Raw genomic sequence first — 27377 nt, forward strand, 5'->3', positions numbered from 1 at the left:
GTGACGTCATCGTAGATAAGTTCATATCGTGTGCATGGAGATATCACAAAACCCAATGTTCAAGCGAAGTACGGACTTGAAAAGTGAATCACTCAAGGGTTCATTCGCCAATTTCATAACACCGAAAATGACACCCATCCACCCCATCGTAACGCATTTTATATGAATATTTTACAAATATAGTATGAGCTGTAACATTTTGAGGACACCCACCCATCCCCTTCAGCGTTATGAAATTTGTTAACAGGCCCCAAGTAAGATTTCTCCTTTTTACCAAAGCAATTTGGCAGCTGATCCAGTATGAGCGAAATGTCACTTTTACTTGCAGAACAATTGAGTGGCACATTTTGCCGTACGGAAATGGCTTATTCACATATTTCATAACGCTGAAATTGCCTATTTTGAATACCCATCCACCACCTTGTAACGCTTTTTGTACGAATATCTTTCCTTTTTCATATGAGCAGTAACATCTTTAGGATACCCACTACACACTTAATTTATTTCACCGAGGCCGGCAAAAATAATTGCCGAGAACCCAACAGCTGAGATTTCGGCAAAAATCTCGGTAAAAGTTCGAAGTACCGATTGTGCCGTAAAAAGCTAAATCAACCCAGCTGTCAAAATTTAACGAAAAGATCGGTAATCCATTGCCGAAAATCTCGGCACACTATTACCGAAATCCGGCAAATGATTATTTTTTTCTTGATTGGAAGAAGAATAAGAAGAAACACTACACATAAATTTAAATAATATGAACAAATTTATTTGAAGTTAATGTATTATGGATCCGGTAAAAATAAGGACTAACATTTTTTTTAAATTTATTATTTCTCAATCTCCAAGCGTTGGGACTAATATTTCAATAGTGCGCTGTGTTCATAAACATCGTAAGAATACAGCGCCACACTCAAAAACTGATTTCAAAATCGCGCGAGTTGAGGCGCGTCGCGAGTCTAACTGGCGCGATCCAGTTTGGTGGCGGTGCGACAATATTATTGTATCACAAATATATGAGCCATCACCACATTTCACTTTTCGCTCACTTTGGGGAATGTTGCACTTTTCCGTTTGAAGCAAATATTTAATAGCCGCCCGACCATTTTCGCTGCAGTTGCACTTCGAGGGTGAGACGTTCCAATGAATATTCCTAAAAATGTAATAAAAAAAGGCTCTTTAACTATTGCTGACTTAACTGAACGTTTAATTTACAGGCACAATTATGAAATAAATTTTGTGAATTTTGTCGCACCGCCACCAAACTGGATCGCGCCAGTTAGACTCGCGACGCGCCTCAACTCGCGCGATTTTGAAATCAGTTTTTGAGTGTGGCGCTGTATTCTTACGATGTTTATGAACACAGCGCACTATTGAAATATTAGTCCCAACGCTTGGAGATTGAGAAATAATAAATTAAAAAAAAATGTTAGTCCTTATTTCTACCGGATCCATAATACTTACATACAGGCGCTCTCCATTCGCTGTTTACAAGAAAGTTTCAAAACATTCCGAACACATGATGGCTTCTGTAGCTCTGGTTTTAAGATTTTGACAGATTCGCTTTGCCGAAATTCAGTAAAAGTATTTGTTTGCTGATTGTTGTGGCAAAATAGATTACCGAGTCTCAGTAATTAATGTAAACTACCGATTTTCGTCAATTTTCATCTGTCAATATCGCTCATCTGTCAAAATTGAACGATATATCAGTAAAAATATGTTTTATCGACTGATTTCGTCAATTAAGTTTACCGAAATGAAATTCTACGATTAAGTGTGTAGGGTGGTCAAAAAATCGTGGCCAATCCGCCACCCGCAGCGCTTGCTTCGTTTTTGTTCGTGTTTGACGTTAACACACTACCACCATCTGTTGGCCCGTCGGCCAAACACGCTGATTTTAGCATTGGGCGTACATGTCCTCGTGACTATGATTTTGATCTAGGTTTGTTCTAAGTGTTACGTCTGTCTGTCTGTGAAATAACTATGGGAAAAGCAAGCAGTTCATTCAATCGGTCATAGTCTTTGTCCATATGCTCTTGAGGATTAGATCCACGCTGATACTGTTAGATACATTCGATGCTGTCGGCAACGTCATCACTTTTGGCGTGGATTCTGCCTAACCTGAATGATAACACTCTGAGAGAGAGAGGAGACAGCTAGCTTAGATTGCGAGCTCCTAAAAGTCAAGGGAACCTGTCACTACTGTCACTGGAAAAACGCACATTTGAAGGACAGAGCCGTCAAAATTGAAGTAAACGTAATTAAAACTTGCAATGATAAAACTGAAACCCCTGTGGTGTTTTAGCCGACTATGCGAACGTCAAACATGATCACAAGTGTCAAGGTTCATTTATGGACCCAATTTTTAAATTAAAGTTTTAACATGATTTAGCCGTTATTTGAGCGGGAAAAATTGCCAAAGTAGTTGAAGTAACATCAAAGACCTCCATGTCCCTTGCAGTTGCACATAATTTTATGGCTCATAAGGTAATCTATGCCGTGAAAAGTGTACTGCGATCTGTCAAACTTGGGTACCTTTTGTACTACCGAGGGACCAAATGCAGTACTAGAAGTGGTACCCAATCTAAGCCCGAGTGTGACGGGCCTGGTAACATGCTCTTTCGTGTTGTTAAATATTTTCGCTCACCAACTGCTCCCGAGAATTATCACTATGTGGATAAACAAAAACTAGTGCCGTCGCCGGATTCGAACCTAGAACATTGCTAAAAACAACCGCGATGCGTGCTCGCTAACCATGCTACCACACCAATCTGACGAAAGGAGTGGTTAATTTGGTGCATAAAAGCAACTGCTGCTCGTGGCGATGGATACAGGAAAAATTCTCCATGGATCGGAGAAAAAGAAAACAAACTTCTCACAGCTGCGGAAATGTGCAATTTATTATCTATTTTCGCTTTGTTTTGTGGACGGATAAAATCGCAAGGCAGCTGATCGCTGAAAATTGGGTCCTAAAATTTGTAACGAAATCTTGTTTTTATTTAATAACACGAAAAAGCATGTTACTGTAATTACTTTAGCAATTTTTCCCGCTCAAATAATGGCTATATCATGTTTAAACTTTTATTTAAACATTTGGTCCATAAATGAACCTTGACACTTTTGATCATGTTTGACGTTCGCTTAGTCGACAAAAACACCACAGGGGTTTTAGTTCGACCACTGGGGTTGTTCCTATCTGACATTTCGTAAGGGACACGGAAAACAAAATACACCCAAAATTTGAGTTTAAGCCGAAGGATGTGACAAAATCTAATAAAATTTTGTTGGGCTTAAACCAACGGAAAACATTAGAAAATTGAGTAAACATGTGTTTTTGGCCTAAAATTAAGCGTTTGGCACTAAAATTGGGACAGGGCTTTAGGACCCAATTGCTGTAAGGGATTATAATCTATTATCGTGAGAGTGAGTGAGAACTCGGAAGCCTGGTACGGATACATCATTATGAAGTTAAAGTACCCTTTTTTCTGTCATTGAAAAATACCCTTTTTCTGACAACTCCATACTGAAGCTAAGTATGCTGTTTCGCTCAAGAAAAGTAAAGAAATTCCTTGACTGAAAGGGTCAAGAAATTTCCTACAGAGAGTCCCCTTTGAAGTGGCATTTCTTCTCAACTGCGTACTGCGATCAGAAAAAAGTGATTTTCTTGACCATTTCTTGGGAGAAATTTTCCACGCATCGAGATAGGCGATTCCTTTTCTTGTCATTAGCAAACCGGCCTTGACTATAAAAAAGGGTACAATAAACACATTTAATGGGTACTTAAAAGTTAGCGTGTAGGTGTCCTTTGATTGTTTTGTCTTACCGCATTTGAAGGACATTTAGTAAAGATTTGCACCTCAAATGCACACAGAAAAATATCTCCAAAATGCATACATTGTAGGATTTGCAATGAATAAATCTTTTTAGGTTCTGAAATGTAAATATAAAATAAAGTCACAGGGTAAATTTAATAAATTCTAGTGAATATCTCCGTGTTCCATGTACATGGTTGACTGGGCTGACTGGGCTACGTCAAAAGTGATTTTCGACTATTCACACAATACTCCCTCGCTTGTCAAATTGAGGCGGGATTGTTTTGTGCCGGTAAAATTGCTAGTCCCATGTTTACAAAACAAAAATCGTTTTGGCGCGCCGTCTGGTTGCTTGCGTTGCGCCTGAACCTAGTTTTGATACAAATTATTCATGTCGCGACGTTTTAGATAATATTTTGAATATAATGGATAAGAATACAGTGTTTAAGCGCAGTTTCAACAACCTGGATCTGGAAGATTCCGATGTAGAGAATGCAAGTGCCGTTTCCAACTCTCAACCGTTGGCCAAAAAGCTGTGTTTGAAGGAGCAAATTTCAGGTGCACCCAACGACAAAAACGAAATGGATGAGTTTGGAGACGATTTGGACTGTTTCTTCGGGGACGATGATAATTTCGATCTGGATCTGATGGAACTAAATGAAGCAGAGGTAGGTATTTGTAAATAAGGGCTGGTAGCACTTCTGGCATACTTTCAGGAACTCTTGCAAAGATCTCCAGAAATTTCTAGTGATTCCTCCACCAATTCGAACAAGAAATCTTTCAACAGTGTTTACAACAGTGTAGCAACAAAAAGATCCCCTACGATGACATCCTTTAAAGCTGCTCTGGACGCTGAGCATACTTACTAGTTTACTTGTTAGAAATTAAGATGTGATTCTTTGACTAGCTGTCCGCTGTTCATTTTTCTTATATATTTTCTTTCCTTGACCTGATCAAAAGTTTTTAACTAACAGGCTTACGTTGAATGAATGAATAAATTACAAATTACAAAATTAGTATCTTCACTTCCTTGACTTGAATAATGGTTGTTACCAATAAGTTTACGTGACGTTAACAATAAAATTACAATTACAAGGGATGCTTACAGGAACTTCTTTAGAATTACTCCAGAAAATCCTTGAGCATTTCAACTCTTCTACCTACAGTATAATAATCTCAAAATGTCCTCCAGATATTTTTGGACTAATTGTTCCACCGATTTTAGAAGTTGCTATATGAGATTTTTCAAAGGTTCCTATAAGAAAGAGTTTTTAAAGAAATTCGTTTAGGATTTTTTCCCGGAAGATTGACTATTCCAGTAATTCCTCCAATCACCACAAACTTCTTCGGGGATTTCTCATCCGATAATTTTCAAAGAATTCTGCGGGATATTCTCAAGATTGTTTATTCTTTCTTATTAAATTTTCTGAGAAATTTGGTTGGTTTTTTATTTTTAACTACTTCACATTTACCTTAAGACATCCATGGAAAAATGACTGCAACTATATGAAGACTTCCTTGGGAAATTTTCCAACGAATTTCTGGAAGAATTCCTGAAGGAATCTTACTGATTTTCCAGTGGAGTCATTCCTGAAGGTTAGATAATTTTATGATGGATATCTTAAAGAAATCCTGAACAACACTTGTAGGAAATCCTTAAAATCCCTGGAGAAAGAAAAACCCAGAAAAAAAATCTGGAGGTACCTTAAATGTAAGAAAATCTTTAAGATATCTTAAAATGAAACTCATCGAGGGATGCCTTACAAGTCCATAATAATCACTAAATGAGCTTCTGAAGAAATCCTTGGAGCAATACCTGAAGGTAACTTTGGACAAATACTTGAATGAATTTTTTGAGAAATGTATAAAGCAAAAAAATAAACAGAAATACGAGCAGTAATCCTTACCATAATGTCACGAGGAATTCATAAAAAAAAAACATTTTTAAGATATAAATACTCAAATTCTCAGAAGAATAAACATCTTAACTATTTGCTAGATCCTGTTAGATTTTTTTGTTTTATTTGTTCATGTTCGGCATTTTAAGCATAATGTCTTTAAAGTTCCTTTTTTTAAGACACTTGATCGCTTCCAACCCTAGTTAAATAGAAAAATGATGATCTAAATACAGTCTTTCTCTTAATATAGAAATTCGTCCTTGATCTGACAACCTGGAAGAGATGCAAAATTGTGTCTTTATGCACAGATGTTGGTACTGTGACATTGGTTGTTGAAGACAAGATAGCCAAAACGAAGGCCAAATGTATTCTGGAGCCGCCCTGGATATCGGTGCAACTGTCCGAAGGCAGTACCGTTTCGTTGAAAGCGACTTTCGATAGAACCAATAATGTCTACCGCATCAATGCTCAGGATGGCATGATTGTTACGAATCCTGACCATCTGGTGTCGGGGACAACCGTGGTTGGGGCCCTCTATTGCCATCGCCGTGGCGTTTTGCAGGAACGATTCAGAGGCGTGGACACGGACAGTCAGATTGTAAGTAATCCAATGGAATATTTTAACCCATGGCCTTTATTATGAGAAAATTTCCTTATTTTTTTCAGATGACTGTTGGAACCATCGTGCATGAAGTGCTGCAGAAAACTCTGAGAAATAAGTTAACAGACCTGTCGGATATTGTAGCTGCTGGACAGGAATTGCTCAACTCGGAAGGTATGGCTCATGTGCTGTATGCGTGTAAAATGAGTCGACAAGAGGCAATGAAAGAGATAGAATCGTTTTATCCAAAAATTCACGATTTCATCAAAAACCATGTTCATCTGGCTGTTGAGGTAATTAGGGCTGATCGATAACTACAATTTTTCCTTAAATTATGCCGAAGGTAGTAAAATATTTAAACTGAATTATGCTACAGAGGTAGAGAGTGGTCTTATTTCGCATTCGTACAGGACACCTTTTTCAATCAAGGTGATAAAAACTATCGAATGACCAGATCCCCATAAAGTTATTCCGCACTTTTTTAACACTTTTTTAATTAGGGGATTTAATTGATAGTACAATTGAAAATATCGAATTTTATAGTCATTCACGCTAGTACAGAAAGATGATTTTTGCAGCACAAGTCGTACATTTATCAAATTTTATTGTGATAGCAGTGAATCCTAATGCGAAATTCTAGATTATTCAAGAATTTCTTCTCAGAAGGAAAAGCAGGAATTCTTGTGATTTATGCAGGAATGTTTGCTGGATTACTTTCAGTGATACTTCCAGAATATTCTCTTAAGATTGCTCCACAAATTATTCCTTCGGTTAGAGGAATTTGCTTCAGGGATCACTTAAGCTCTTCAACACAACTACCTCTAGCTTCAGTAATTTTCGCAGAGATTACTTTGAAAAGTTTTCGGAGAAACTATCACAGGATTTCCTCTATTTTTCCACTAATTCATCTTCTGATTGCTCCAGTTGGTACTCTAGCAAATCCTCCAACGATTCGTACATGAATTATTCCTAGAAAATCCACAAACGTTTTTTCCAGAATTTTTAATTTTTTAGGTATTTTTCCAAGAAATCTCACAGTTTTTATAATTATTCTTCCAAGCATTTTCATTTGGATTCCTTTAAAAAATATTACTCATGGAAATAACCGTACATGGACGTCCTGGAATTGTTCCAAGAACTCCTCCAGGGATAATTTGAAGAAATCTATCAAGAACATGTCCAAGAAATCTTCAATAAATTTGACATGTCATGAAGTTGTTTAATACATCTCTCTAGTAATAGCTCCGCCATTTTAGTCAAGCGTTAAGGCTTACTTTGAAACCCCCACACCAGGAGACTCATTTTGTTGAAGTTGATGCAAGTGACAAAAACCCCAGCATGCCATGACTTTACAAATGTAATTTGAATCGCAATAAATTATAGTTAGTCTAATTTGACCGTCCTACGGCCACATCCCATAGGTTATGGGTCATTTAGTAGAAAGTTCGAAAGAGTATTCGAGAAGAAAAATTTTCAACCCGTAATCAAGATTTTTCCACGTTCTCGGTATGGATGAAAGCAAGTTCGGCTTGGAGAAACTGAAGAGTGGCGGCTACGAATGGTGGCAATTCAAGGTGGAGATGCTGTTTGTGCGCGAAAACCTGTGGAAACACGTTGCGCGTGGCAGGAAGGAGACGCCAAAGCACGGGCCACCATCGTTTTGCTCGTCGAGGACAGCTAACACCCGCTGATCCGGAACTGCAAGACCGCATCACCAGAAAACGATGCTGTGCGTGTCGTATTTGAAAAAGCTGTGCAAAGCTGAGTACGCCGACGACTGGGACATGGAGGGCCATCCTTTCCACATGGAGGTGCTGTTCGCGAGTCTCGCGACAACAGCGTTGGAAAGCCGTTTCGACGACGTGCGCACCATGTAGCTGGTGAAGCGGAAGCTGCTGTGTGAAGCCCAAAAGCGAGCCGAAAAAAAGCCGTCGAGGTGAGTCCATTTTGCGTGCTGATGGGGACACAAAGTCCATTGTCTACCACTATTGCCACAAGCCTGGGCATATGAATCGAGAGTGCCCAGCATCAAGAGCCGGAAGAGAGCCAACCAGCAGCGGTGCTAGCCAGGGCCACGTGTCGAAGAAAAAATCCAAATCGAAGGCGACAGTTGGCTTGGTAACACCATTCGCGTTCATGGCTACTACGACCGCGAATTCAAATGTGTGGATCGTCGACTCAGGAGCAACGTCGCACATGTGCTGTGACCGTTCGTTTTTCGACGAGCTGAAGCCAAGTTCGGGTATTTCCATCACGCCGGCCGATGGAAACGAGACGTTGGTGAAAGGTGTCGGTTCTGGGCGCCTGTTTTGCCAAGACAGATAAGGTAAGCAGCAAGAGGTAATCCTGTGCGAAGTGTTCTATGTTCCAGATTTGGAATCGAACCTGTACTTGGTGGGAAGATTGCCAAGGGAGCCGAGGTGATTTTCTCCAATCGTCGTGGTTGCGTTATCCAACATGACGGTGCTGTCGCAGTGGTTTCGAAAAAAAGCTGGTGGGCTATACCAGCTGGCTACCAAGTAGCGGTGTATGGTGGCGTCACACCACAATAAGGATTGCATCCATCATTGGCACCGCAAATTAAGGCACCATGATCCTGCAGCGATACAGCGAGGGGTGCGTGATGATTTGGCGACTGTCATGAGCATTCTGAAATGTGGCTTGTTCCAGACATGCGAGTGCTGTGTCGAAGGCAAAATTGCTCGGCTGCCATTTAGTTCTGGTCGGAAGCGGTCAACACGGCCGTTCATTTGAAGAATATGCTGCCATCGAGGTCCGACGAGAGAACACCGTTTGAGCTGTGGTTTGGTAAGAAACCGGATTACGGAAGATTGCACATTTTGGGGTACACTTCGTTCGTTCAGATTCCCAAAGAGAAGCGAAGCAAGTTGGCACCGAAGGCGGAAAAGTTAATTTTCGTCGGCTACTCGGACTGCCACAAGGCGCATTTCTTGCGCATCCAAGTGCGACGCACCAAGAACCAGTTTTCTGAACCAACGAGTCTACATTCAGAAGTTGCTGGAGTGGTTTGGGATGACTGAAGCGAAATCATGGAAGGACCCTGGCCACCTGCAAAAAAGGAGGAGAATGAGAAATTGGCGAACAATCACCAGTACGCCAGATTGGTGGTTTGTTGTATGTGACAGTAAACACCCGACCGGACATCGCGGTCAGCGTATCGATTCTTAGGCGATCGGTAAGCAACCCGTCACAGGCGGATTGGATGGAGGCAAAACGGATCCTCCGTTACCTCAAGCACACCTAAGACCACGAGCTTGTACTGGGAAGAGGACGAGCAATTATTAAGGTTTACGTCGACGCCGACTGGGTTGGTGATGCTAAAACTCGGAAGTCGAATTCCGGATTTCTGGTGACGTTTGGTGAGCGTGATGCAAGAGCAAGCAAACGTGTGTTGCGTTGAGTAGCACTGAAGCGGAATTTGTGGCGCTCGCTGAACGTGTAAAGAATTGCAGTGGATCGATCGCTTGCTGACCAATTTTGCTGTGGACGTGACGAAACCAATTCGTACCATTTCGTCGGGCATATGAAGGAAGAAGGAAAAGTAAAATGGAAGATTTCTCCTAATGCTTCCAAAACTCAACTAATAATATTCCCACATAAAGCAAAAGCTGTTTATTTGAAACCTTCAAGTAGACATGTTGTCACGATGAGATGGATTCCAGGATTCCAATAAATTGGTCAGATGAAGTTAAGTATTTAGGGCTCATGCTAGATAAGAATTTAACTTTCAAAAATCACATTGAGGGCATTCAAGCCAAATGTAACAAATATGTAAAATGTCTCTATCCCTTTATTAATAGAAAAATGTATATGCTGTACCAATATGGACTAGCTGTTGTAATACCAGGAAAAAAGCTCTGCAGAGAATTCAAAATAAAATTTTGAAAACGATACCAGGGAGGCTTCCTCCCTGGTATAGTACCAATGAGTTACATAGAATATCCAATGTTGAGACATTGAACAAATGTCAAATAAAATAATTAGTAATCTCAGGCAAAAATCGTTACAATCTTCTATTGTCACGATTGATGCGTTATATATTTAGGTTATGTTAGGTTAAGTAAATTTAAAAAGGTTTTTTTTCTCATATAAGCAGGTGATACACTCAAAATAATTCAAACGTCATTGGTACGTGAAAAATCACGTACATCATTGCGAATTCATTTTGCCTCCTATTCACCTGACTAAGGTAATAGTTACTAGAGCATGTATAATCACCAAATGGAGTCCCGGTGAGTGTTACTGTGGCTATCAATCGCAATTACGTGGAAATCACGTAGGCCGACTTGGTTCATTTGGAGATCTGCATTTCGTGTTCATTCTCACTTGAGTTCAAATTTAAAGATGGTGGCCGCAAGTTTTGCCAGGAGCTGCTGGACTTCTAAATAATTGTTATCAAGGTAAATATGTGATAAATAATGGAGAATCGTATGTTTTATACTTTTTGTCGTATCAATTACAGCTTATGTCACGTTGAATAGCAAGGCCGACGAACATTGGGGAGGAAATATACATTTTTATTGAAAGGAGCCCTGGACAGACTTGAACGAAAGTGGAATGCCGCCGTGTCAGCCAGTGATTTTATAAAGGAACATTGAAAAATGACTTCCATCGTGTGAGGGAGGAGGATTAGGTCTACGAAAAAGTAACAATGCATGCATTGGGTTTTGAAAAAAAAGTGACGGAAAGGCGAGAGAAGGTCTAGAAATTCCAAAAAAGCTGGATATGTAATTGGAAATAAATATTGAATATAATAAGTAATTTAATCTCTTCAGTTGTTTTTTTTTCTTCAAATTGAAAAGCTAAAGCTATTTGATGGCATAAGCCTATGTAGAACAGAATTGATTTCTATTCAAACATTCTGATAACATTCAATGAATAATCATTTACGATCTATTGAACAGCTTCGCAAAACCTACGTGGAAATTCATGTAGCTGTTACGTAAAACTTTGATGGATCTGATGAGGTCCATTTGTTCATGCGTTCATTCAGTGCTACCTATGAATCCCGTAAGTGCTACGTGGAAAGTGGGATGGAAAAAAAACACGTATGTTTTCACGTAACAATGACGTTTGGATTATTTTGAGTGTATCAACAAACCTGTAAAAAATCTGAACTGCTACGGCACATGACATAGGGGCGATCGGGGCAATATGGGCCACCTAAGGAAAACGTCATGGAATTCATAGAAAAACATCCAAAACTTTCGATTAAATGCAAGTGACCTATACTATCAAATGATATCTTCCATGTTATATCGATAATAATGTCAACATTAACTTGGAAATTAATTTAGGAATGTTTTTGAAACCCATGTTTTTCTGTGTGTTTACCAACCATATGGGGCATTATGAGCCACCGTACGGGGCAGTATGAGCCATCTCATTCAATCGTATTATTTTCATTTAAAACAATATACTGCCCTTAAACGCATGTCAGTCTCATGTTTGCTGGATTTCCTATGCACATGGGACAAATATGCGTTTATGGGCAGTATAGGTGAGAGTTAGTGGTAGAGTTTTTTTGGAAAGAAAATTTTATTAGCTTGATTTCAAATTATTAATTCTATCAGCTTATTATTGATAGATACATAACACATAGTAAACAGGTCATGTAATTCTAATATTGAATTGCGACACTTGATTCAACGTATTTTATAGCAAAGTGTTCCATTTGTAATTCCCTCCCCTTGGTTATGCGACCTTGCCGCGATGGGAGGGCATAATCCATTAGCCCATATGATGGAAACCAAAGGCGTAACCTGTAGTGGTGGTATCACATTTTGGCATTTTTTGCTTAAAGCCGCGTCATAATTCATATGGCATAGACGCAATAATATCTCGGATGTGATCCAACGGACATTCTGCGTCATTGATAGAATTGATGCCCATTTCAAATAATTAATCTATTCGAAGTGGACATTAATACTATTGGTGACGTTCAGTTTGCCTTTTGCTAACCAGAATGATCCGTAGCCACTCTTACTATTAGCTAGCTAGATACATCGTTATCATATACGACGTAGGGAATATTTAGGAACTCTTAGGAAAATGACTAGTAGATTCACTGAGTAGAAATAAGTGGCGACAATCTTATTTTAATATGGTTTTTACATTGCCATAATAAGAAATACCTCTTTTGTAACAGCGGTATAAATAATCTAATTCCAGCTTCATTTTCGCAAAATTTACAAGTAGAAAGTAGGCGTTGTGAAGCATTGCATTTGCCACCGAAAAGTGAATCTTGTAGGAGACTGTAATAGAAGCCTAAGGTAACTTTACTCTTCAATATTCACTATAAAAATGACTATGGAAAGTAAGACGCTGAGATCGATCATTAGAGTACACTTGCTAGTTTCGAAAAAATTGTTGAACAGACAAGGAAAGCGACTTTTTTCTTTAAGGATATATGAACGTTATGACCAATAAATACTTTTAACAACAAAAAATGAAATTAACTAGAACTACTACTAAACAGCCTAATTTTGTTAAGACTCGACGACACTTGACATTTAAGACTCAAATCTTACGTAAAAGACAATAGTAATCAGAATAGCACTTGAATGACAAATTATTCAAAACCATTTCGACTAGACAGTATTAGTAATGCACTACTATTTCCAACAAATTCTAATGGAGCTGCTGATTTTCATAATGCTTCCTTTTCTCAGAAGCAAGGGAATATGGGTACTTTTCAAAAAAAAAAAAAAAAAAAAAAAAAAAAAAAAAAAAAAAAAAAAAAAAAAAAAAAAAAAAAAAAAAAAAAAGTGTTCCATTTGTAATTGTGCACTAAGATGACCGCAGATGACGGTGCAGTAAAAAAATATCTGATATATTTAGGCAATGCATTTTTATGTACAGAATACCGTGTGCTTTGCTTAAATCTAGGTGGCTCATTGTGCCCCGTCTCATCACCTTTTTTTATAATATATTGTTTTCCAATAATTTTGTTTACGAACCAATTTAATTTAGCGCAAGAATTATTCAGTATGAGCAGAAGTTTTAATGGATTGGAAAAATTAACCAGAATAATAAAAATAATCATCTCACAGGCTTATTTGAAAACTGACAAAATTATAAGCTTTTGTTGACAAAGGACAAATTTGATTTTTGTAAATATCTTCAGTGTTCAAACGAATATTCTCACGGTTTTTACTGTGGTGGCTATTCGAAGCATCCTTTAGTAGATCATAATGACACCAGACATTAAAACACTGTTTTTGAGGTCAAAACCGGGACGGATTAGGATGATAGTGTTGTCCAACACAGAACACCTAGATATAAGAAATGAATGTAATGTTTGGAATGATACTAATAAAGATATTAAAAAAAGGAAGAAGGAAAGATCTCTGTAGAGTATTGTCGGACCGACAGGATGGTTGCCGACATGCTAACTAAGCCGTTGGTAAACCTGAAGTTAACAAGATTCCGTGAGGCAGCTGGAGTTCTACCGTCGAGAAGGAGTGTTCAATTTTATGCGACTAAAACCCCCAGCATGCCATGACTTTACAAATGTAATTTGAATCGCAATAGGGCTCTGCACAAAAATCTATCTCTCTCTTTCACTCTATCTTGAAATGTGTAAACAACAAGGCCAGTAAACGTCAAAGTCCCATACAAAATCAAAATAGTGCAGAGGCCTATAAATTATAGTCACGGTGTACCATATAGGCCAGGGGAAGTGGTTCACCTAGAGTGAATTTCTGTCAGAGAAAAAGTAGATTTTGTATGAGATTTGACAGAAAAATGAATGACAAGTTCATCCTCTTCTCCTGGCCTATTAAGTAGGTGATATATTCCGAAAACTGACAGCTATTGGACAACGTCATTCCTATCCACTTCGAACAAATTTGCGAAAAAAAATGATCTAGTGGTCCGGAAGGTTTATGGTACGATAAGAGTGACGTCACATGTTTACACAATCAAACTAGATATTTGCAGTGCGCATCGTACCTTCGTGCTGTGCGTACACGAATTCTCTCTGCTCTTGGTAGTTTTCTTAAAAACTACCTAAAGCAATAAAACAGTACTTTTCAGTGCTACAAAAACAGTACTTTTCAGTACTATTTTTTCTACTATTGATCCCTTTACGATCCTTGTTTGGACCCGTGCCTTCGATTTTTCGTTGGACCCGTTGGCGAAAGCTAGCGGTGGTAGTCCTTCTTGGACACCGTCTTGGGAAAAAACCTCTCGAAGGTCACGTCTTCTTTCGTTTATTAACTAAACATGGTATCAACAACTAACAAAAGGAAGGGTGAGTCTCTGAATTCACTACTTCCTTCCAAAAAAGTGGGTTTTAAAACTGTCACTACACGTGGCAAGAATGGAAGAAAGGACGTTTCCCCGGAATGCGAACTTTCTTCCAAGGGTGAAATGAATAATTGTATCGAAATGAGCAATCAGTTCGATGCTCTAGACAAATTTTCCGAACACCAAATCGAAGCAGCCTCTAGCCCAGGCTCTTTTATTCAAGTGAGGAAGCAAAGAGTGCCGCCTATCGTGGTCAGTTGTTCCGAATTTGGGGGATTTAGGCAGGAGATCTTGAACTCCATTAGGGGAATCAAGGTTTCCTTCCAAATCGCAAAGAAAGGAGACTGTCGCGTTTTGCCGGAAACTCTTAAAGAATGCGAACTTCTCAAACATCTAAACATCTTGAAGAGAAGAAGCACAAATTTTTTACTTATGACGACAAAACTGAACGTTTGTTCAAAGTTGTCTTGAAACTTCACTTTAACAAAAAAGAACTAAATAATATTAAAGCTTTAGAAAAAGCAAAACTTTTGTTTGATGTCCGTGTGACATGGGAACATTTCCAGAAACCTGGAGGAAATTACCAGAACCCCACTCAGTGCCGTCGGTGCCAAAAGTGGGGTCATGGTACAAAAAATTGTCGAATGGATGCTAAATGCATGATTTGCGGAGGTTCTTCTCACGCCAAAGACGTCTGTCCAGTGAAGGAAGATACCACCAAATTCATATGCTGTAATTGCGGGGCTAACCATAAGTCCAATTTTTGGAATTGTCCTTCACGCAAAAGGGTCATTGAGGCTCGTGCCAGGCAGATGAAAGATAATATCCGTTACGATAACGGTCGTTTCCTGAATTTGCCTGGTAGAGTATCGAACAATGCTCATTTTTCAGTTAACGATCGCTTGATCATGAATCATACCCATCAGGAAGATCATAATCATGCTCATTCACAAACTAATTTTAATCCGTCGGGTAGGGTATGTGCGCATCGTACCTTCGTGCTGTGCGTACACGAATTCTCTCTGCTCTTGGAAGTTTTCTTAAAAACTACCTAAAGCAATAAAAAAGTACTTTTCAGTGCTACACAAACAGTACTTTTCAGTGCTAAAATTAAAAACGGTACTTTTCAGTGCTACTTAAACAGTACTTTTCAGTACTATTTTTCTACTATTGATCCCTTTACGATCCTTGTTTGGACCCGTGCCTTCGATTTTTCGTTGGACCCGTTGGCGAAAGCTAGCGGTGGTAATCCTTCTTGGACACCGTCTAGGGAAAAAACCTCTCGAAGGTCACGTCTTTCTCGTTTATTAACTAAACATGGTATCAACAACTAACAAAAGGAAGGGTGAATCTCTGAATTCACTACTTCCTTCCAAAAAAGTGGGTTTTAAAACTGTCACTACACGTGGCAAGAATGAAAGAAAGGACGCTTCCCCGGAATGCGAAGTTTCTTCCAAGGGTGAAATGAATAATTGTATTGAAATGAGCAATCAGTTCGATGCTCTAGACAAATTTTCCGAACACCAAATCGAAGCAGCCTCTAGCCCAGGCTCTTTGATTCAAATGAGGAAGCAAAGAGTGCCGCCTATCGTGGTCAGTTGTTCCGAATTTGGGGGATTTAGGCAGGAGATCTTGAACTCCATTAGGGGAATCAAGGTTTCCTTCCAAATCGCAAAGAAAGGAGACTGTCGCGTTTTGCCGGAAACTCTTAAAGATCGCGAACTTCTTCTCAGATATCTTGAAGAGAAGAAGCACAAATTTTTTACTTATGACGACAAAACTGAACGTTTGTTCAAAGTCGTCTTGAAAGGTCTCTCAAGTGACTATAAGTCACCTGAAGAGATCAAAAATGGAATAAATGATTTACTTGGTTTTTCCCCAGTCCAAGTAATCATTATGAAAAAGAGAACCCAATCTGGCATTGTTCGGAAAGGGCTTTCTCAAGAATATTATTTAGTTCACTTTAACAAAAAAGAACTAAATAATATTAAAGCTTTAGAAAAAGCTAAACTTATGTTCGATGTCCGTGTGACGTGGGAACATTTCCAGAAACCTGGAGGAAATTACCAGAACCCCACTCAGTGCCGTCGGTGCCAAAAGTGGGGTCATGGTACAAAAAATTGTCGCATGGATGCTAAATGCATGATTTGCGGAGGTTCTTCTCACGCTAAGGGCGACTGTCCTGTGAAAGAAGATACCAGAAAATTTCAATGCGCCAATTGCAAGGGCCCTCACAAAGCTAACTTTTGGGAATGCATTTCACGCAAAAGAGTCGTTGAGGCTCGTGCCAAGCAGATGAAGGATAATATCCGTTACAATAACGGTCGTTTCCGGAATTTGCCTGGTAGAGTATCGAACAATGCTCATTTTTCAGTTAACGATCGCTTGATTAGGAATCATACCCACCAGGAAGATCATAATCATGCTCATTCACAAACAAATTTTAATCCGTCGGGTAGCCGTTCGAATCTTTCAATTTCGAATGTATCTACCCACGGTAAATCCTTTGCCGATATCGTAGCAGGTAATTTGAACTCTTCCCCTGTTCGTTCCATGAGTACCCATGCTACTTGTTTCAAATCAAATGGAAAAAAACCCTACCGCCACAGGTAACTCCTACCCCGCTTCTTCGTCTACCGAAAATTCCAATGGGAAATCATCAGATGATATGTCTGCCTCTGATTTTAATTTTCTAACTGAACAATTGAATCTAATGATTGATGCAATGTTCAAAGCCACCACTATGACTGAAGCAGTCCAAGTAGGTGTAAAATTTACAAATAAAATTGTTATTGGATTACGTTTTTCTAATGGATCCAAATAATAATTTAAATATTTTAAATTGGAATGCTCGTTCTCTGAATGGTAAAGAGGACGAGCTGTTTAATTTTCTTACAGCTAATAACGTGCATATAGCAGTTATTACCGAAACTTATTTAAAACCTGGATCCAAATTTAAAAAAGATCCTAACTTTTTTGTTTATCGTAATGATCGACTTGATGGGGCATGTGGGGGAATTGCAATCATCATTCATAGGCGTATAAAACATCAACTGTTTTCATCATTTGAAACTAAAGTTTTTGAAACTTTAGGTGTTTCTGTTGAAACACAGTTTGGTAAATATACTTTCATAGCTGCCTATTTGCCTTTTCAATGCTCTGGACAGCAAGTTAATTGGCTTCAAACTGACTTGCGAAAATTAACTCGCAATAAGTCAAATTTTTTTGTCATTGGTGACTTTAATGCCAAACATCGGTCATGGAATAATTCTCAAAGTAATTCCAACGGCAGAATTTTATTTGATGAGTGCTCTTCAGGATATTTCTCAATTCAATACCCTGATAGCCCTACATGTTTTTCCTCTTCTAGAAATCCATCTACGATTGACTTGGTCTTAACCGACTCTAGTCATCTTTGTAGCCAATTAGTTACTCATGCTGATTTTGATTCTGATCATGTCCCTGTTACATTTCAAATATCGCATGAAGCGATTCTCAATCCTATCAGCTCCACTTTCAATTATTTACGAGCCGACTGGAATATATATGAAACGTATGTTGACTCTAATCTTGATGTTAACATTTCTTTAGAAACTAAAATTGATATTGACAATGCTCTTGAAACTTTAACAAACTCCATTGTTGAAGCCAGAAACATTGCAATTCCAAAATGTGAAGTAAAATTTGAATCCGTGATTATAGACGATGATCTTAAACTCTTGATCCGTCTTAAAAACGTGAGGAGAAGGCAATTTCAACGCACTCGTGATCCTGCTATGAAAATTATATGGCAGGATTTGCAGAAAGAAATCAAGAAACGTCAAATTATACAATATTTTCACATCTGACTTACCTGAGTTACCTCAGGGATGTCAAAAATCCTTGTTTGCGGATGACACAGGCCTCTCCGTCAAAGGCCGAAGCCTGCGTGTCATCTGTAGTCGATTGCAAAAAAGTTTGGATATTTTTTCTTCATACTTGCAAAAATGGAAGATTTCTCCTAATGCTTCCAAAACTCAACTAATAATATTCCCACATAAACCAAAAGCTCTTTATTTGAAACCGTCAAGTAGACATGTTGTCACGATGAAAGGGGTTCCAATAAATTGGTCAGATGAAGTTAAGTATCTAGGGCTCATGCTAGATAAGAATTTAACTTACAAAAATCTCATTGAGGGCATTCAAGCCAAATGTAATAAATATGTAAAATGTCTGTATCCCCTTATTAATAGAAACTCAAAACTTTGTCTTAAGAACAAGCTTTTGATATTCAAACAAATTTTCAGGCCAGCCATGTTGTATGCTGTACCAATATGGACTAGCTGTTGTAATACCAGGAAGAAAGCTCTGCAGAGAATTCAAAATAAAATTTTGAAAATGATTCTGAGGCTTCCTCCCTGGTATAGTACCAATGAGTTACATAGAATATCCAATGTTCCAAAACATTGGAACAAATGTCAAATACAATCATTAATAATTTCAGGCAAAAATCGTTACAATCTTCTATTGCCACGATTAATGCGTTATATGTTTAGGTTAAGTTAGGTTAAGTATATTAAAAACGTTTTTTTTCTCTTATAAGCAGGTGAAATCAACTCACCTGTAAAAAAACTGAACTGCTACGGCAAATGAAATGTAATATGTTGTTAACAAAATGTTTGTTTTACCAAATTAGGATGATAGTGTTGTCTAATAACACAGAACACCTAGATATAAGAAATGAATGTAATGTTTGGAATGATACTAATAACTAAAAAACTAGATATTTACATCAGTAAAGACACTGCTTTGTTAATATTTATGCCGTGAATTATTGTTAGTTCTAATTTGACCGTCAAGCAAACCAGTTGTTTTATTGCTTTCGGTCCGACCTACGGCCTCATCCCATATATTTATGGAGCCCTCTGATAGTGGACGCACCATCTTAAATTATTTTTCTTTTACAAAAACAAACCAATAAACACATAACATTCAAACAGTTTACATTAAAGCCTGATTTGCTTCTGAACAGGACTCGCTAAAGAAATTTCTCGCCGATTCCTTGCTGAAATTTTCTACAGCGACTCCCGTTTGAACTGACATCTCTTTTCAACTGCGTACTGCGATCAGAAAAAAGCGCTTCCTTGATCGATTCCTTCAGGAATTTTCCATTCATCAAGATCGGCCAAGAAATTACTTGTCAGCAGCGAATCAGGCTTAAATAGATAGGCAGTGATGAGGGATTTGTACAACCATGAATATTTATTTATCTGTGGAACAACAATTTCTTGTAAGGGAACCCATGCTATTTAAAACTAAATAAGGACAATTTATTTTAATATTTTTAAAATTTGCGAAGAAAAACACATTAATTTAATCGGAGATTACATCAGGAGTTTTGGTTTATGTGGGAATACTATAAGTTGAGTTTTGGAAGCTTCAGGAGAAATCTTCCATTTCTTCAAGTATGAAGAAAAAAATATCCTAACTTTTTTTCAATCTGATACAGGTGAAACGTTTAACGAAACGAAATTATTGTATCATGCAGTAAATGCTATAGTGCATGTAATATGGTATGGTGATTTATAGAGTTTATTGTAACGAGATTGGTCTATGGAACAGGCTCTAGTATAGATTTGATATTAGGTACAATTTTTCTATTCGTATATTTCAGCGAACTGTATCTAGGAAGCCAAAGTCCGATATCGAAATTTTCGCCATCAAAGATATTGAAGAAAACATCTGGTGCCACCAACTTGGATTGAAGGGAAAAATCGACGTAACGGTTGAAGCAAAGTGCAGCGGTGATAAACAAGTGCAGCTGATGCCCTTGGAGTTGAAAACTGGTCGAGCCAGTTTTTCTGCCGAGCACAAAGGACAAGTCGTTCTATATGAGATGATGATGAACATCGTTGGTCATCACGTAGACAAGGGCATCTTGTTATACTTACGAGAAGGGAAATGTGCATCGGTTGTAGGAAATAGAAACATGAAACGTGACCTGATCATGCTGCGAAACGAGGTTGCGCACTTCTTGTCACGTGGTATACCCAATACCGATAGCGCTCAGTTTGATCTGACCAAAGATATTCTTCCGCTTCCGGAACCGTTAAATAATCAACACGTCTGCTCTCGGTGTCCATACAGCGTAATATGCACAACCTATTTAAGACACGAAAAACGAGAATTTCCCGATGGTCATGCAATCAAACTAATTTCCGAGGAATCTTTGAGCCACCTAAGTGATCAACACATAGATTACTTTATTCGATGGGCTGGCTTGATATTCCTGGAGGACGAAGAAGCTAGGAAAGGTAACATATTATCGTGTTGATCAGGACTTGCCATATTTATTATTCTATTTTTTAGGGTTCCATATCAAGCATCTATGGACGAAAACTCCGGAAGTGAGACACGCAATGGGTCGTGCGGCTATCAACTTGCGATTGACGGAATGGGGCTTCAAGTCGAATGATACGTATTTCCATACATTCTCGTTGGACGCAGATAAGAATGATTCTTTGAATGTGTCTCACTCGTTGAGCACGTCCCAACTGCCTGGTAAGTTTTGTGATGAAAAAAATCATTTAGGTGTTTACTGCACTTGACTTTAAAATTGGAGAGAAAACAAGGAAAAAATTTCTTACGAATTATGCATTGTGGTTATGCATAAGACAGCATTTGTAAACAGTGTTTTGACGGAATTGTTGGAGATTTTTTTTTCTTTTTATGGAGTTTGGGCATATTCTACGAGTGGCGTGAGGTGAGAATTATCGGTCTCGTATAGCGAGGTGACAATTCTCGACTCGAGTGAAGTGACTGGCCGTGTAAATCAAATGGAGAGTCATTTCACTTGAGTCGAGAATTGTCAGTTCTCACCTCAAGCCACTCGTAGAATAAGCTCAATTATCTACGCCCATAATAGGATAGAGTCTGCTTTTCAGTAGTATTCAATGCGCTCTTCCAGGGCTATCAAGTTGACCAAAGTTACTTATAAATCATAGCATTGGAATATCTACTATATGAACATGGGATAGATGATGCACGATAGAGTGTTAACGCTGAAACTGCCGAATAGATCATCGGCTTCGCAGATGACATCGTCATTGCGATAACTTGCGAATCCGTAGATTAGGTGGAGCTGCTAACGGCGGAATCGAACGACATAATCGAAACTGGAAGGGCTGGAGTCAAACAGTAGGTGTCTCATGTAATTGTTAACCTTGATGTGATGCTCGACTGTTGGCTGAACTTTAACGGCCAAGTCGACTATGCATGCAAGAATATCCTGTCAGGCCTCGAATGCTTCCGATCGTATTTGCATAGATTGGGACACGCAGTGTTCTGCCTGCGCAAACATCGAGGAGACACCATAGCATTTTATATTCTGTTGAACTTATTTTAGGGATGTACGAAGCGGGATGCTACTATAAAGCGCAGGGGCTCTAAACAACAACAACATCAAGCATGTAATGTGCTGGAATGGAAGCAAGTGAAGAGCGCTGAGCGGAGAAGAACCCAGAATCACAAAACCGACGTCGGCACCTGTTCGACCAGCATCGAAATAGTGTTTTCTGGAGATTTTTATCCATAAAAATAGAAAACGTAATTCGCCGGAAATTAGTTAAGCAGATCCAAAGTTGTAACGGTAGATGGTCGTCGGGGCGCTTACGAACAAGAAGTTCCATCCCCCGGATTCGCAAGACCGATCGCGACATCTTTCCGGATAGCATCTATTCGGAAGATCTTGATTCGTCGGAGGGCCGGTGAACTGGAAGCTATCCCCCACCCGGAGATCTTTTTATAACAGTCAGTTATAACAGTCTGGGCATCGTCGATGGTAGAATTTAGCCTAGCGAGCTCGTGGTTCATTCTCCGCCGCCACACATCGTTCTCCTGCACTCCGCCAAAGATCGTCCTAAGCACCCTTCTACTTGTACTTTGTTTTTGACGCATTCACCACCAGGCCGACTTTTGTTGCTTCACGTTTCAGGCAGGTGTAGAGGTCTGTCACCGTTCCAAATGTTCTGCCGACAACATCCATATCATCCGCGAAGCAAACAAATTGGCTGGATCTTGTGAAAATCGTAACTTGGTTATTGAACCCGGCTCTCCGCATGACACCTTCTAGCGCGATGTTGAACAGCAGGCACAAAAGTCCATCACCCTGTCGAAGTCCCCGGCGGAATTCGAACGAACTGGAATATTCGCCCGAAATCTTCACGCTATTCTTCACACTGTCCATCGTTGCTCTTATTAGTCTTGTGAGCTTCCCGGGAAAGCTGTACTCGTCCATGATTTTCCATAGCTCTTCGCGGTCGATGCTATCATAAGCCGCTTTGAAATCGATGAACAGGTGATGCGTTGGGACTTGGTATTCACGGCATTTCTGGAGGATTTGCCGTACAGTGAAGATTTGGTCCGTTGTCGTGCGGTCGTTGATGAAACCAGCTTGATAACTTCCCACAAACTCATTTGTTATTGGTGATAGACGACGGAAGATAATCTGGGATAGCACTTTGTAGGCGGCATTCAGTATAGTGATCGCACGATAGTTTTCACATTCCAGTTTGTCGCCCTTCTTGTAGATGGGGCATATGACCCCTTGCTTCCACTCCTCCGGCAGCTGTTCGGTTTCCCAGATTCTGACAATCAGCCGGTGCAGACAGGCGGCCAACCTCTCCGGGCCCATTTTGATGAGTTCAGCTCCAATACCATCTTTACCAACGGCCTTATTATTCTTGAGCTGGCTGATGGCATCCTTAACTTCCCTCAATGTGGGGGCAGGTTGGTTTCCTTCATCCGCCGTGCTGACGTAGTCACTTCCTCCGCTGTCGTGACCCCCGTCGCCTGTGTTCTCCGTGCCATTCAGGTGTCCATCGTAGTTCTGCTTCCATCTTTCAATCACCTCACGTTCGTCCGTCAAGATGCTTCCGTCCTTATCCCTACACATTTCGGCTCGCGGCACGAAGCCTTTTCGGGATGCGTTGAGCTTCTCGTAGAACTTTTGCGTTTCTTGAGAACGATGCAGCTGTTCCATTTCTTCACATTCCGCTTTTTCCAGGCGGCGCTTTTTGTCCCGGAATAGGCGGGTTTGCTGCTTATATCGCTCCACGTTTTGTCGCGTTCCTTGCTGCAGCATTGCAGCCCGCGCTGCATCCTTCTTCTCCAAAACCTGCCTGCATTCTTCGTCGAACCAATCGTTACATGTCCTCCTTTCCATGTACCCGACGATGCTCTCGGCTGCGTTGTTGATGGCTGCTTTTATGTTGCTCCAGCAGTCCTCAAGAGGGGCTTCGTCAAGCTCGCCCTCTTCCGGCAACGCTACCTCGAGATGCTGCGCGTATGCGGCAGCGACGTTTGGTTGGGCCAGTCGCGCTAGGTTATACCGAGGCGGGCGTCGATACCGTTCATTGTTGATGACGGATAGTTTTTGGCGCAGTTTCACCATCACTAGATAGTGATCAGAGTCGATGTTAGCGCCACGATAGGTTCTGACGTCGGTAATATCGGAGAAGTGCCGTCCATCGATTAAAACGTGGTCGATTTGTGATTCCGTCTGCAGTGGTGATCTCCAGGTGTATCGATACGGGAGGCTGTGCTGGAAGTAGGTGCTGCGAATGGCCATGTTCTTGGAGGCGGCAAAATCTATCAGTCGTAGGCCGTTCTCGTTCGTCAGCCGGTGGGCGCTGAACCTTCCAATCGTCGGTCTGAACTCCTCCTCCTGGCCAACCTGAGCGTTCAAATCACCTATGATGATCTTGACGTCGTGGCTTGGGCAGCGGTCGTACTCGCGTTCGAGCTGCGCGTAAAATGCGTCCTTGTCATCATCAGTGCTTCCGGGGTGAGGGCTATGCACGTTTATGATGCTGAAGTTGAAGAACCGGCCTTTGAGCCTCAACTTGCACATTTTTTCGTTGATCGGCCACCACCCGATCACACGCCTTTGCATATCACCCATCACTATAAAAGCTGTTCCCAGCTCACGTGTGTTGCCGCAGCTCTGGTAGATGGTATGATTATCTCTAAACGTTCGCACCATCGAACCTGTCCTGCAGCGCTACGATGTCGAAACTGCGGATATTCAGTACATCGGAGAGTATGCGTGTGCTTCCGATGAAGTTGAGAGATTTGCAGTTCCACGTACCGAGTTTCCAATCGTTAGTCCATTTCCGTCGCTGTGGTCTTTGCCGATTGTTCCGGTCCGTATTCTCTCGTTGACGTTCCTGTGCTGATGTGTTTTTACGGCTGGCTTGCAGGGCCTGACACCAACCCCCTAGATTTCCGGAGGACCATTCCCCCTAAATGTTCGGAGGGCCATAGTGCGCAGTTTAGCTTAGAGTCCTTCTCTGGCACTCGGACGATTATCAGCCGCCCCTCACATGGGGAACAGACGCTGTTGTGAGCCGCTCCTAACATGGAGTACAGACGCTCAAGGTTTGCAGAAGCAAAAGCAAAAGCAAACCCCCCCTTCCCTGTCAGCATACGACCAAAGTTCCCACCGGGGGTTGGTTACCCGATCTTCCCTAAGGTTACTCGTACCCCGGCCAGTGCCGTAGGGATAGGAGTTGCTGGGCAAGAGGCTAAGGACCGCACAGAGGGGTCTATTTTATTCCTTCAGGTACGCGAGGTACCAATGGTACGCCATGCCCAGCCATTTACCAACCAAAAACCGTGGATCCATATATGCTGCTGGCTAATCGGAACATGTGCAAGCGTCGGAGTGGGGTCACTTGTACAGGATTAGAATTGAGGAGTAGCTGTGTGATCCTCGGAAGGTAGAACCTCTACGAGCTTCGTAATCCGTTAGGAGGTAGTCTGGCAACAGGGGGAGCTTTGTGATCTTCGGAAGGTAGAACCGTTTGGAGACGACGTTTGTGGTGAACGAGGAGGCAGAATCTAGAAGCTTTGTGGACCTGGACGAGGAGTTTGGCGAATGGAGGACCAATCCGGATTACGACACTAAAAATGAGTGTTGGGATTCTTGTCTCGCATCCGTAGGAATAACACCACGGTCATAGTCGGTTGTAGTGTTTAGACTAAACTATCCTGGAGTTGTAGTTGTCTTCATAGCTTCCAACAAATCCATCGCCGGAGACTAGGGTCGTTGAGGCACCTGGGAACTGGAAGTTATCTGCCATCCGGATTCGCTAGACCGACCTTGGTACCTGTCCTACCATCATCGATATAACAGTTTCAAGAGGAATTGTCGGGAATATTCGGGACCACCGCCAGGGCTGAATAAACAAAACTTGGAATTGCACCGAGTCATCGGAGCGCCGTAAGATACCCTCCACCAGTATCGCAGGACTGACTGCGGAATCTTCCCGGTCAGCATCTGTTTGGGAGATCTTACTCCGAGATTCCCTCCTTCTCCGGAATCGCTGAACTGACTTCGGCACTCTACCGGCTGGTATTGGTGCAAGAAGAAAAACGACAACATCGGAGACATTTCTTTCTTAGAGAACTCTCGCTGAAGCTAGCTCTACAGTCGGGGACTAGGCCAAATAGCATCTATAGGGTGTCCCAGAAAGTATGGGCACGACTTCACCATACTGCTATTTCAAGACCAGTGATGATAAAAATCTGATTTTTACACATTTGATTACTGTACCCAACAAGAGCAAATTACGATTTTTTAATGAATAATTTAATTATTAATGTGTTGATTACGTAAAATTTCTCTTATCAGTCTTGCACAAATCGCGTTATTTTTGAGCCACTGAAAAAATATATTTATCAGCGAAGATATGGTAATTGATTAGACTATCACTCATTCAAATTGAAATTTTAAACTAAAGCATGTAAAGTTTGTATGGGAACCAAAAATCCAATTCTATATGTGGCCGATTTGAGAATTGTCAAAAAATAAATCCTTATATTTACGTAAAACATAAATAAATAAAAAAATAAGATTGCCTATCCAAGAGAATAATGATTAACCTTTGGTAAATCTGAAATGTATTATTTTTATTACTATTTTAAATACCTGAAGAATTATAACTTCGTATTATTGTCTTATGTGGAGAGAAAAATACGAGAATTTTCGAATTTTACCATTTTTTCAAGTGTTCTCTAGCAAAGCCAAATAAAATTTCAAACAAAAAAATATGTAAAACGTCCTTGATGCAATGAACTTGAACTCACCACGGCGAAACATTTTAATAAAAACATATTTTACTTCTTGTTTTTCAATTATGAATCGTGGTTTACGGCTAGCCAGCCGAGTGGAAGTTTTACAACTACCGAAAAGCTAAACATTACATATACTTTGCAATCGGATTAAATTGACAAATTGATGTGAAGTTTTGCGAAAAAGTTACACGTCTTCTCAGTGAGAATCGAACTCACAACTAATCCAATTGCAAAGTATATGTAATGTTTAGCTTTTCGGTGGTTGTTAAACTTCCACTCGGCTGGTTAGCCGTAAACCACGATTCATAATTGAAAACAAGTATTTATCGAGCAACGGACTCATGTTCCGTAACCGGTCGTTTGAGAACGTCGCGACCCATTGGAAGCCCACACAATAGAAACCTCAGCCAGTACAGTTGCTGGCTAGTGTTGTGTGCTATTTCATTACCTAAAAAAATAATGCGCTCTCGGGCTAGGCATTGGATAAATAGAAAGCGTTGTGTTTGGATGGGCATCTAATTCTTCCGAAAGAGCTGTACTTTGCGAAAAAGGAACACGTGATTATTGAGCTGAAATCGAATTCACACTCAAAAAAATCCAAACGTCATTGCTACGTGAAAAATCACGTAGATCATTCCAAATTCATTTTACCTCCACTTCACCTGACGAAGATAAAGGTCACTC

At 40.2% G+C, this 27377-nt stretch overlaps 1 protein-coding gene and 1 long non-coding RNA gene across 5 annotated transcripts in view; both read left to right on the forward strand.

Annotated features, from left to right (window-relative positions):
- The first annotated feature begins 4124 nt into the window (after nucleotides 1-4124).
- Nucleotides 4125-27377, forward strand: part of LOC5570012 (DNA replication ATP-dependent helicase/nuclease DNA2) — a 58692-nt gene continuing 35439 nt past the window's right edge. The window contains exons 1-5 of one of the 4 annotated variants that reach the window (XM_021854805.1): nucleotides 4125-4477; nucleotides 5958-6305; nucleotides 6374-6601; nucleotides 20233-20872; nucleotides 20928-21119. In XM_021854805.1, the coding sequence (XP_021710497.1) occupies nucleotides 4235-4477; nucleotides 5958-6305; nucleotides 6374-6601; nucleotides 20233-20872; nucleotides 20928-21119 (1651 nt within the window). In that variant the 5' untranslated portion in view covers nucleotides 4125-4234. The remainder of the gene's footprint in view (nucleotides 4478-5957; nucleotides 6306-6373; nucleotides 6602-20232; nucleotides 20873-20927; nucleotides 21120-27377) is intronic. The other 3 variants (XM_021854804.1, XM_021854807.1, XM_021854806.1) reach the window with 3 other exon arrangements.
- On the forward strand, nucleotides 10426-11095 carry LOC110679599. The gene is made up of 2 exons (XR_002502621.1): nucleotides 10426-10729; nucleotides 10792-11095. It is a non-coding gene; the product is annotated as an uncharacterized LOC110679599 (long non-coding RNA).

This window comes from Aedes aegypti, chromosome 3 (assembly GCF_002204515.2).
Source record: "Aedes aegypti strain LVP_AGWG chromosome 3, AaegL5.0 Primary Assembly, whole genome shotgun sequence".
NCBI classification, from domain to species: domain Eukaryota; kingdom Metazoa; phylum Arthropoda; class Insecta; order Diptera; family Culicidae; genus Aedes; species Aedes aegypti.